Below are 12439 nucleotides of genomic sequence, written 5' to 3'. Positions count from 1 at the left end.
GGCAGTTATGTCATGTCACTGTACATATTTTGTCCAGACTTTGACACTCTTGCAAGGAGAGGGGACGAGGCTCATTGTTCACATTAACAACGTGTCTTGGAAAGATGTACGGCGCGCTCATAATGGAAGCGACGCGGTCGATCGTGAAAGACGTGGTCAGGCATCTGATTGACTCGTCAAACGCATGCGTTTCGACTGCCAAGGGACTCGCGATTTGTCATAAAAAATGACAATTGTGACTTTGTGGTCACGGAAAAAGCGCGTCAGAAACGCGCGTTTTTTGCATCAAAACGTGCGTCCTCGACGTGTGATCTGCTATTTAAATGATATTGTTTCTGTCTGCAGGTGTTTTATGCCTCTGAAGTGTTTTTGTAACAAGAAAAGAAAAACAACTCTCGGTTTCAAATTCACTGTTTTTTATTTCAGCACCTCGGAGGGTCCCTTAATCCCTTCATTCGAGACACATCTCGCAAATTTTCCAGTTGTAATTCCGGTAACACTTTACAATAAATTTTCATACATTTTTTTTAATGCAAAAACCACAAATTTCTGGCGCGCGTTTTCCGTGACCACAAAGTGCACGTTAAGAACGCGCGCTTTTATGGCAATTCGCACGTCCCGCATGCTTTAAGAATACTTTAGCTTGCCATCAGTGTTGCCAGATGTACGATAATTATCGTATTTGTACGATAATTTTGACCTCTGTACGATGTACGATCAATAATGAAAAAAAAAATCCCATAATGTACGATAATTTCAGAGTTTTCAGTCGTTCGTCCAAACACGCATTCTACCGCTTCTCTCTCTGACCCAGAATCATTTTGCAGGCTCACATGCCTGCACGCAAGCACGTACACACACACACACACACACACACACAGGCACCACACGTGTCGCCCGGCCCGCACGTCAACACTACATCTAATCCATCCTACATGTTGGGATAAATAGCTGTATTCTGCACGTTTACGTCGTGTACGATAATGTTCTTCCAAATACGATCATTTTGAACTTCTGGTACGATAATTGGACATTTCCAATCTGGCAACACTGCTTGCCATACGCATGTGGTGCAGGCTGCAGCGCGCTCGTTTTTCCAGGCGCGCCTATGTGCCGCGGCGAGATGAAAAACATCTCAACTTTTCAGAGAGTGCCGCAAGGTCATTTGACAAAAACCAACCGGTCAGCATCGGTCTTTCCGTATTAACAACTTCGAAAGCTCGGCCGAACAGCTGATCATAGCTGTACAGTGCGGTTTTTATTTCTCATCTCCATAAATATAGCCTACTAAACCCTAGATTCAGGCCCACCTCGACTTAATCCAGGCCCACCCATCTGTCACGTTCTGCATCCGCCAACTGTTGTATACAGGGCTCTCAAGTTTTATCAAAAGTTTAGAGTGAGATTTAGGGGAGGAGCCACCCAAATATTTGCAGTAGCGGTCCCTCGACCCGACCAAATTCGCTTCAATTTTTGCTAGCAGTTCAATTTTGCCTATTGTTCATAATTGACCAGAACAAATGGAAATTATAACAATTGTTAAATCTGATAAAAAGACAAATTCATCCAAATAAAATAAATAGTTATATTTAAAAAATACAAATTTATTGAATAATAAAAATAAATTTGACCCCAAACAAGCCAACTGAACATCAGTGCTCAATGTACATAACATTGTGTCATAACAACTTGCCCTGAGCATGTATGTCAAGACCCAAACCGGTCACCTTTAGCCTACAGGGGTCATCGGATGCTCATTTTCCACAAGTTGGTATGATTCTTTTGGGTCTTTATGTAAAGTTTGTAACATACTTTGGTTAAAATTTCTCAATGGTTGTGTAAAACAACACCCTTTTTACCTCTACAAAAACAGCTCTGTTCACAGTGACCCGTTTCGGTGCATGTCTCTTTAAATGATAATGAGCAACAACGTTTTGGCTTTTTGAGGATTAAAAAATGTGAATGGATTTTTTTCATTGCATGGTGATTGTGTCCACACACGGCAAAGACACATTTATTTGCAAATACAATATAATGTGTATTTTGCATCCGATGACCCCTTTAAAAGCAGTTGGAGAGTTTTTGAATGCATCAAAAATAATTTAGCACGAATTTGGCTATACTCCTCGACATCAGCTCTCACTGTCTTTGATCACAGGCAAGAGATATCGTCCAGGAATCGTAAAATCAAAATGCTAAAAAAAATAAAAATAAATGAAGATGTACGCAAACCGCATTCATCAGATCGTGCTCTTTCAACTTCCACTCCGTGTGTGCGCGTGTTGTCTAGTAACGAACGTGCTTGCAGCGGGAACACATAATTTACCCGGAAACAAATAATTCTAATTTCTGATTGGCTGGTAGCTAGCATTTAACTCTGTATAACTCGAGACAGATGCTATGAACTCGGCAGAGAACTTCCCTCCGTTTGCCTGCGTCTCGTCCATTAATTGGGGACAAGTTCCCTTACTCCTCAGCGTGAGAAATACAAGGTGTGGCGTGTGAGCGTGTGAACGGGTTGAAATGCGTGTGTCTCGAGACTTGAGAGCCCTGTGTATAAGATCAATATCACAGTTGCAATTGTGCACGGGAAAACAGCACTCTTGCTGATGTGATATTCTAATATAAGAACATAATATGATATAAATATAAGACATAAACTAATTTGGGGACATAGCCTACCTATGAACCGCACACAGCAGTGAAAGGACGAGAGACAAATGCGATGTCAGCTCACAGTGCATCGTATACAGTTAAAACATTGATTACAATATCATAATAGACAATACACATCGCACACCCGATACGCACATAAAGAATGAACTTGCAACTGAACTGACATTTACCAGCTTTCTCCTTCTCTCCTCTCTCGCGTGCAGGAGACAGACGTTATTCTGCCGCGATTCCCGCGAATGTGATGCGATTTGTCACGTGAACAAGCAAATCCACAAAGATAGAATAATAAAAAAATAATATGCATACAACGATAACAACGATAGCAAAAAAAAAAACAGTTTTGTAAAAATTATTTCACACTCCACATTTAGGGGGGCCACAAGGGCCCCCCCCCCCCCCCCCCCCCCCTAGAACCGCCACTGCTGTGAGGCATAGGCCTACTTACAGTCTTTACAATGGCGTGCACTGTATAAAGCTGATCACTTCATTTTCAAAAAAAAAAAAAAAAAAAAAAAAAAAACTTTTAATACTTTCTTTTATGGGGTTTTTGTCTACATAGTATATTTTTTAATGTATCCGTCGTTAGCTGTATAATAGACATGTCCAGCCTCGTTTTCATTGCAAATATGGCACTACCCTGAATGAGGTCTATTTTCCTTATTTCATTTCTATGAAAACAACTTCACGATTTGTAAATTAAAACAAGTGAAAATAACTTTCATTAATGAGTGAGATATTTTTCATGATAAGCCATAGGCCTATTCGGTTATAAAATAAAAATAAAATAACAATGATATAAATACGAGTTTTCTGTTACAAATTGTGATTTTAAGTAGTTGACAGCTTAGACATAAATACATTGTGTCATTGTTTTGTCAACGGGATTGGCCAATGAACATTAGGTATTCTTCTCTAAACTACAAGTCGACCAATCATCATCGCGAATTCCATATTCTCATTATCCGGTATTGGGAATCCAGCCTGCACCTGCAGGCGAGGCTGAGGCGAGGTGATTGATTCAGGAGAACATGGCGCAATATTTGAAAGGTAGGATTTCTCTTGCTTTCTTCAAATAATGACGAACATTGCCGTTTAGATGCACGTTTCCTATAAATAACAGTAAACAAACGTGAACAATGACTAAACAAAAAATAAATAGCCTAAAAAAATAGCAACGAATAATCATAAAATGTTGTCTTACTAGGGAACTTTTAAATATGCTATAGTTAATGACATGACTAATTTACAGCAAGTGCTACATGACACTAGCATGTGTGAAAGGTTGCAGTTGTTTCTTAAGGAATATACATTATGGAGCCCCTTACATATGATTTAAGATTGCAGGATATCTTGTAAACTTTCATGGGAGGACCTCCAGGCTCTGTGCCGCAGAGAAAGACTAGTTTGCAAACAGCTGAGTGTGACAAAGAACAACTTTAATGATTATGAAGTGGAGTATTTGTTCAACTACAAAAAACACAAGGTGAGTTATTAATTATGCATTGCATGTACACCTGTGATCTAGTCATTTGTGGCTCCAGCATTTTCTCCTTATCCATATTTTATATTTCCAATTTACATGATTCATGTCACTGTAACCTTTAAAAATATGCCTGTTCAGGGTCGAGAGTTCTTCCTGGTGAAGTGGAGGGGCTATGCAGAGTCAGAAAACACATGGGAGCCTCTCAAAAACCTTAAATGCCCAATACTCTTGCACCAGTTTCGAAAAGACATGAAGGCAGCTCTGCTTCAGGCCAATGACCCGCTCGATTCAGCATCTTTGAGCGCCCCTGTTGTGTCCTTCCTCCTCCAGAAGGCCAAGCAACGTATCATGCTTAAAAAATGGGAAGACCTCATGAACCAGACCTGCAGGCACAAGGGCTGCATTTTTGTTTGTAATGAGGTTGATCTGGACGGACCTCCTAAAAACTTCACCTACATTAATCAAAATAAGTTAGGGAAAGGAGTAGATGTGAATAGAGTGACAGTGGGCTGTGAGTGTGATGACTGCATCTCTCAGCCGATCGACGGCTGCTGTCCAGGGCTGCTGAAGCATCGGAGAGCGTATAATGTCAGCAGGCAGGTGAAAGTGATGCCCGGAGTACCCATCTATGAGTGTAACTCCATGTGCCGATGTGGTCCTGACTGTGCTAACAGGGTTGTGCAGAGAGGAATTCAGTATGATCTGTGCATCTTCAAAACAGCAAATGGCAGAGGGTGGGGAGTGCGGACACTACAGAGGATTTACAAAAACAGCTTCGTTATGGAGTATCTCGGAGAGGTAAGCAAGTTAAAGGGATAGTTTACCCAAAAATAGCATTCCTGTGTGAACATGCAAAATATGATAATTACAATTTTAAATATAATATACTTGATATGAAAAAAAATGTTTTGAAGAATGTTTCAAATTATTTTGTCTATACAATGAAAGTCAGTGGTGTCCGAAACATTAGACCCCTTTAAATTGGTTAATGTTGTTGAATCCTTTTTATTTAAATTTCTTTATTGTGAATGTTGACCTGCTGTCAGTTGTGTATCGCATCAGATCATCACCACAGAAGAAGCAGAGAGGAGAGGAGTTGTTTACGATAAGCAAGGCGTCACCTACCTGTTTGATCTGGACTATGTGGAGGATGTCTACACCATCGATGCAGCTCATTATGGAAACGTCTCTCACTTTGTCAACCACAGCGTGAGCACTAACTAGCTGTACATATCATCTGGGCTGTCTATCAAGTAATTTGGAACAAATTCCAATATTTATTTATAGAAGGTATCATTATTCTGAAGGATTATTTATTTTATGAAGGATACCTTATTTGCTCTGAAGGATCATGTGACTGTAGTAATGGCTGCTGAAAACCTGAAAGTATTTAAAAATTTTTTTAAATTAAATTGATTATATATGATGTGTACCCAGTACATGTAGCATTATAGACCTCTTTTAATTTTAAAAGTAAAAACATTTGAAATGTGTTTTGTGAACCATTAATGCAGTGAGTTGCCAAGTGTGGGCAATGTTTCTAAAAGTTAATGCGTTCATTTTTCGCAGTGTGCAGCCAAGTTAACATTATAACAGTGACTTCACAAAGTATGCAATTAATAAATCTTTACCATTGTTTTTCCAGTGCGATCCAAACTTGCAGGTGTATAATGTTTTTGTTGAGAACTTAGATGAGCGACTTCCCAGAATTGCATTCTTTGCAAAACGAGGGATCAAAGCAGGAGAAGAGCTCACCTTTGACTACAAAATGACCAGTAGGATTTTTATTTTTCATTTGGCCTTTTATAACATTTTTGGGGCGGGTCTGTTAATATGATAATGTGTGGAAAATTATATTTTATATAACTTTGTAAATGCCTAATGTATACTTCTAATTTTTGCTGCAGTTGATCCAGTAGATGCAGAGAGTAAAAAAATGGACACAGACTTCAGTCGGGCTGGAATTGAAGGATCACCCATCAAGCGGATCCATTTGGAGTGCAAGTGTGGAGTGAAGAACTGCCGGAAATATCTGTTTTAATCCAGCTCACTCAAAAGCACGGATACAATGTCAGGCATCAATATATGTCAAGATTAACACATTTCATGAAATTTATTTTTGTATATGTTTATTTATTTGTTTATATGTACTTTACATAGATTTTAACTTCATGTTAGACTATTTGTTAGTGACCATTGTGATGTATGATGGCTTTTATTAATTCAAATAATTTAAATTTTCAGTCCATTTTCAGGACTGTTTTAATAAAATATCCACAGTGAATATGCATGTTTTTATGTTCTTTTATTCAGTTAATAAAAATATTAGGCCCTACTTTTGATACTGAGTGGAGTATTTATTGTCGTCAAGAATACTGTATGTTGCTTACCTATATACTGTAGCCTACACTATATTTTCCACCAGATGGTGCTATTGTATTCATAACACCTTTGGTTCAATGTGTTGAAAAATTTACAGATGAAAAGGCAACAAGGGGCGCAACTACCCAGTGTTAGAGGGGTATGCAGCAACAATTTTGGCGCCCCCCCCAATATATATATACACTCTTGAACAAAATCTTAAGACCGGGGGAAACATTAAAAGTATTCGCATTTCACGCTGGTGGATCATAACCGGGTTATAAGTACTGCTTCAAAATGCCAAAAGAAGAAACAGGAGCAAGAGACTAAAAATAGAGAGTAGGCAATTTATTGAAAACTGCATTTAAACTGAAACAGGCTGTTCATCAGCTGAACAAAAGTTTAAGACCATAGCCCACCAATAAACCTACAACAGAACTGTTGATCACTTCAAACACTGGTTTCGGCATGCTTGATGCGACTGTTCCCAGGAGGCTGCTGGGAACGTTGCTCCATGTGGTGAAGATGGCTTCACGAAGGGTATCCACGATCTGGAACTGACGTCCGTTTTTGTAAACTTCCCTTGTCATCCATCCCCAAATGTTCTCAATGGGATTTAGATCAGGAGAATACGCAGGATGGTCCAAAAGAGCACCGTTATTCTCCTGGAAGTAGTCTTTCGCCAGGCGGGCCTTGTGAATCGCAGCGTTGTCCTGTTGAAAGACCCAGTCATTACCGCACAGACGGGGGCCCTCAGTCAAGAGGGATGCCCGCTGCAACATGTCCACATAGCCAGTCGCCGTTTGACGCCCCTGGACAACCTGAAGCTCCATTTTCCCATTGAAGGAAAAAGCACCCCAAATCATGATGGAGCCTCCTCCACTGTGCCGCGTAGAAAACATCTCTGGTGGGATCTCCTTGTCATGCCAGTAACGTTGGAAGCCATCAGGACTGTCCAGGTTACATTTTTTCTCGTCAGAGAATAAAACTTTCTTCCACCTTTCAATGTCCCATGTTTGGTGCTCCCTTGCAAATGCCAAACGGGCAAGTTTGTTGCGTGGGAGGAGACGTGGCCTTTGAAGACGTTTTTTGTTGCCATGCAATCTCCTTTTTCCTCTTTCTTTTTCCATTTTTAGCCCCAGACAGATTTTTTGCATTATCCATCTTTTTCGAGTTTCAACGACAACTCACTACTGTGCTGCTCACTGGCCCTTCTATGTCAAAATAAATTCTATGAAGGAAATTTATGAGGGCGCCGGCGCCTACTCTAGCCTGTTAGTCCTCTAAAATTTGTATAACGTTTTTATATTTAACTTATATAACTTTTATATAAATTTATAGTACTTAAATAAATTAGATTTTTTTTTTAACCATCGCTTTGGCGCTCCCATGATGCGGCGACCTTATGCGCCGCATATAGCGCATATCCACTTTTTGCGCCACTGAAGGGAGATGTACACACAATACAATTACTACGTTCCCTTTCGTTGTCACTCCGAGTAACGTCGGATGACGACGAATGGGGTTTCGCTTAGAACACCTATCGACTTCGAGTATTACAAAACGAGCCAATGGCAAGGAAATGCCATGGGTCTGCGGAATTTGCATGGCGTAACTCCGCCCCACCTCGTGGGTATAAAAGGAGGACGCCGGCAACAGGCAGATATGTTTTCGCTTCGGAGCCAAGAGCATTTCTTCACTCCACAGTCATCTCTGACTTCGCTCTACGAGACGAGCTTCTCTCTCCGGTGTTGGTGTGACGGCGATCTGCAGCGAGCTCACAGTGCCTGCTGATCTGTGCAGTAATCTGCCAGTGTGTGTGTGTCTCCCTGTGCGCTTCAACATCGCGGAGTTTTTTCTCTCCTCTCATAAAAGAGCTCGCACGCGGCACTTCTTTTTAAAGACGGCTCGCCCGTGCATTTCTGGTTGCAGAGGACTGGTATCGGACTCTGATGGGCACGAGCGCTGTCTAGTGTGTTTGATCATGCTTGAACAGCGCTCGTGGGTGACTCATGTTCTCGTAAGGGAACGTGATCATCGCGTCATAAATAGGTCGAGACTCGGTGAACTCGCAAGAATGAGAGTCCCCTCATCCACCCCCCGATCTTCGGCGGGTGGCCAGGGTGACCTGAGGGTTACGGTCTGGAACAAGGCGCCGACTATGTGTCCGTGACCCCAGCCCCCCTCTTCAATGACGGTGCCCGCTAGTGAACTGCTGATTCCCGCGAATCTACCCTCTGGTGGCCCGCGTGTTTCAGTTGAAACTACAGAGGAAGATGCCATGTCTGTTGCAGCATCACTAGGTGGGCTTGAGTCTTCTGGAAGTGAGGGCTCGTCACAGCTGCCACCTTCCGGTGTGCATACGGCTGTGCCTGAGTCTGATCCGGAGATGACGGCCATGCTTTCCTGGGACGATTGGTTTTGGGTAAGGCCGCCGACCCTCGTCCGTGGCAAACCCCAATACCTCTCTTCCCGGACGTGCATGATGAGATCTCGAAGTCCTAGAAGACCCCCTTGTCTTCTCAGGACCGCTCGCTGATCTCATCCGCCTTTCCTCCCCTCGATGGGGCCGCTGCCCTTGGGTACACTGGGGTTCCCCCGGCTGAACGCTCTGTTGCGATGCTATGTGTCCTCAGAGTGCTTCTTCTCGGCGCAATCCTAAGCACCCGCCCGTGGCCTGTAGTTTTTCGTCTACGCTTGTGGCGAGATCCTATAGCGCCACGGGACTGGCAGCCGCCTCACTGCATGCCATGGTCATTCTGCTGGTCCACCTGACCCAGATGCTCATGGACCTGCACGAGGGCGGGACTGACCCAGGGCTCTTCACTGAGCTGCGCGCCGCCACTGACCTTGCTCTCTGAGCGACGAAAGTGGCTGTACGCTCCCTGGGTCAGGTGATGCTCACCAGTCTGTGGCTGAACCTGTCTGATGTGCTGGATGTCGCGCGGACCCGTCTGTCCGACATTCCCATATCCCAGGTCGGGCTCTTCGGCGGTGCGGTTGAGGGCTTGCCCAACAGCTCTCAGCCGCCCATGAGCAGAGTGAGGTTGATTCTGTCCCGACGGCCCCGCCGTCCGCTCAGATCCCTCGTCTGCCCACCGCCGAAGGCGCCCTCCCGTGGCTCCCACCCCGCCCGTTCACGGGCCGGCTCTGGGGGCCGCGGGCGGACGCCACAGCCCTCTCCAGCCCCGCCCCCCGCTACACGCCGGGTTAAGCGGCGCTCGTGAGACGGGCACCTCGGCGATGGAGCAGACTGAGGTTGATTCTGTCCCGACGGCCCCGCCGTCCGCTCAGATCCCTCGGTCTGCCCACTGCCGAGGGCGCCACCCCGCGGCTCCCACCCCGCCCGTTCACCCGGGTCGGCTCTGGAGGCCGCGGTCGGACGCCACAGTCCTCTCCAGCCCCGCACCCAGCTACACGCCGGGTTAAGCGGCGCTCTTGAGTTGGGCTCCTCAGAGATGGGACTCAGTTCTTTCCAGGAGTTGGTAGCAGGACCACTCCTTTCCCCGGGGAGGGCCGGGGAAGAATCCTTATTCTCCAAAGAGCTGATTCTCCCGTCTCTGAGCACAGAGTTCTCGGACGTCACAGAGCGCCGCCCACAAGCCGTGCTCTCCTCGTCCCCCTCTGTCCCAGAGGTGGTTGACATGGCGTGCCGTCCACGGACCGCTTCGCCCCTGTCCCCCTCTGTCGCCAGACCCCTGGCAGAGCAGGCCCCCGCGGGACGACCAGCCTGGTCCTCCCCTGGCCCCTCTGCCAGGGCGCGGTTGCTAACTGTGCCCCCACATCGGGCCGCTATGCCGTACACGTCTGGGCCAGTTACTCCGCTTCGCTGCCCCTCCGGGGGGACGCCTGTGGTCGCATGATCCCGCTGGTTCAGTTCCTGGGAGCCTGGTTAGAGCTTCCCCGTCTGTCCCCCTGAGTCGCGCGGACCATCAGGCTCGGCTATGCGATTCAGTTCGCACGGTCTCCTCCCCACTTGGGGAGTCCGCTCCACTTTTGTCGGTGGCTATGCCCCCATCAGGAGAGCAGAGATTGCCACCCTGCTGGCGAAGGGCGCAATCGAGACTGTCCCTCCAGCCGAGATGAGGTCCAGCCGGCTTCTCAGCCCCTACTTCATTGTCCCCAATAAAACCGGTGGGTTACGGCCAATCCTGGACTTGCGCGTGCTGAACCGCTCCCTTCACAGGATGCCGTTCAAGATGCTCAAACGCGTTTTCGAATGCATATGGCCCAGGATTGGTTTGCAGCGATCGACCTGAAGGACGCCTACTTCATGTCTCTATTCTCCTTGACACAGACCGTTCCTTCGGTTTTCTTTCAGGGGCAGGCATCCAGTACGCGGTTTTCCCTTTCGGGCTAGCCCTGTCTCCTCGCATCTTCACGAAGGTCGTCGAGGCTGCCCTTGTTCCCCTTCGGGAACACGGGGTTCGCATCCTGAGTTATATCGACGACTGGCTGATCATAGCTCACTCTCGAGTTCAGGTTGCGAACACAGGGACCTAGTGCTTCGGCACCTAGCTCGTCTGGGCCTTCGGGTCAACTGGGAGAAGAGCAAACTTTGCCCCATGCAGAGGATCTCTTTTCTCGGTATGGATATCGACTCGGTCGCCATGTCCGCGCAGCTTACGAGTTAGCGCGCGCGCAGTCACTGCTGACTTGCCTGAGACAATTCGAGGGCAAGAGTGCGGTTCCACTGAAACTTTTTCAGAGGCTCCTGGGCATATGGCTTCTGCAGCCGCGGCAACGCCGCTCGGTTTGCTTCATATGAGACCGCTTCAGCTTTGGCTTCGCGACCGAGTCCCGAGGTGGGCATGGCAACACGGCACCCTCCGAGTAACAGTTACTCCGACCTGCCGTCAGACCTTCACCCCGTGGTCGAACCTCAGTTTTCTACGGGCCGGAGTGCCCCTGGAACGAGCTTCGCGGCATGTTGTTGTAACGACAGATGCCTCCTCCACGGGCTGGGGTGCCATGTGCAATGGACGTGCTGCCGCGGGCTCCTGGACAGGACCCCGTCGCCTCTGGCATGTCAATTGCCTCGAGTTGCTGGCCGTACGTCTTGCGCCCAGTCTTATTCCCTGACCGAGGGCACGCTCGGCACGGATGCTCTGGCGCACAGCTGGCCGCAGGGCCGCAAGTATGCGTTTCCCCCAGTGAGCCTTCTTGCGCAGACCTTGCGCTAGGTCAGGGAGGACGAGGAGCAGGTCATTCTGGTCGCGCCGTACTGGCCCGCCCTGACCTGGTTATCCGAACTAGTACTCCTCGCGACAGTACCTCCTTGGCCGATTCCCCTGACGAAGGACCTCCTTTCTCAGGGACGGGGCACCCTATGGCACCCTCGTCCCGATCTTTGGAACCTCCACGTGTGGCTCCTGGACGGGACGAAGCAGGTTTGAGTACCCTTCCACCTACGGTGGCGGCTACCATCACTTCCGCTAGAGCGTCGTCCACGAGACACGTCTACGCGTTGAAGTGGAACCTCTTCGTCAACTGGTGCTCTTCTCACCGAGAAGACCCCCGGAGATATTCGATTAGTGTCGTGCTTTCCTTCCTTCAAGATAGGCTGGAGCGAAGGCTGTCTCCCTCCACCCTGAAAGTCTATGTTGCCGCTATTGTCGCACACCATGACCCAGTCGAAGGTAAGTCTGTTGGAAGGTACGACCTGATCATCAGGTTCCTGAGAGGAGCGAGGAGACTGAATCCTCCTCGCCCTCCTCTCGTTCCCTCTTGGGACCTCTCAGTGGTTCTAACTGCCCTGCGGAGTGCTCCCTTTGAGCCTTTGCAATCAGTGGAGCTTAAGTTCCTGTCTATGAAGACAGCGCTCCTGGTTGCATTGGCCTCCATCAAGAGGGTGGGGGACTTGCATGCATTCTCCGTTGACGAAGCGTGCCTGGAATTTGGGCCGGCTTACTCTCACGT

At 47.0% G+C, this 12439-nt stretch overlaps 1 protein-coding gene across 1 annotated transcript; it reads left to right on the top strand.

Annotated features, from left to right (window-relative positions):
* Positions 1 to 3520: 3520 nt before the first annotated feature.
* On the top strand, positions 3521 to 6441 carry suv39h1a (SUV39H1 histone lysine methyltransferase a). The gene is made up of 6 exons (XM_077224093.1): positions 3521 to 3723; positions 4014 to 4159; positions 4298 to 4957; positions 5222 to 5368; positions 5805 to 5934; positions 6067 to 6441. The coding sequence occupies exons 1-6, from the start codon at positions 3705 to 3707 to the stop codon at positions 6198 to 6200; spliced, it is 1236 nt and encodes a 411-aa protein (XP_077080208.1). The 5' UTR covers positions 3521 to 3704; the 3' UTR covers positions 6201 to 6441.
* The last annotated feature ends 5998 nt before the right edge of the window (positions 6442 to 12439 follow it).

The sequence above is a fragment of the Siphateles boraxobius genome, unplaced genomic scaffold (assembly GCF_051911475.1).
Source record: "Siphateles boraxobius isolate OS27281-9 unplaced genomic scaffold, OSU_SipBor_1 9, whole genome shotgun sequence".
Taxonomy (NCBI): domain Eukaryota; kingdom Metazoa; phylum Chordata; class Actinopteri; order Cypriniformes; family Leuciscidae; genus Siphateles; species Siphateles boraxobius.
Note: the sequence above shows the minus strand (reverse complement) of the source record. Positions and strands in the feature narration are given on the sequence as shown.

Bases quoted from the DNA above. Each gene is read 5' to 3' on its own strand.
- suv39h1a (XM_077224093.1), top strand. The intron at 4,958-5,221 runs GTAAGCAAGTTA...GTATCGCATCAG, and splicing joins TTATGGAGTATCTCGGAGAG to ATCATCACCACAGAAGAAGC. The intron at 5,935-6,066 runs GTAGGATTTTTA...TTTTTGCTGCAG, and splicing joins CTTTGACTACAAAATGACCA to TTGATCCAGTAGATGCAGAG.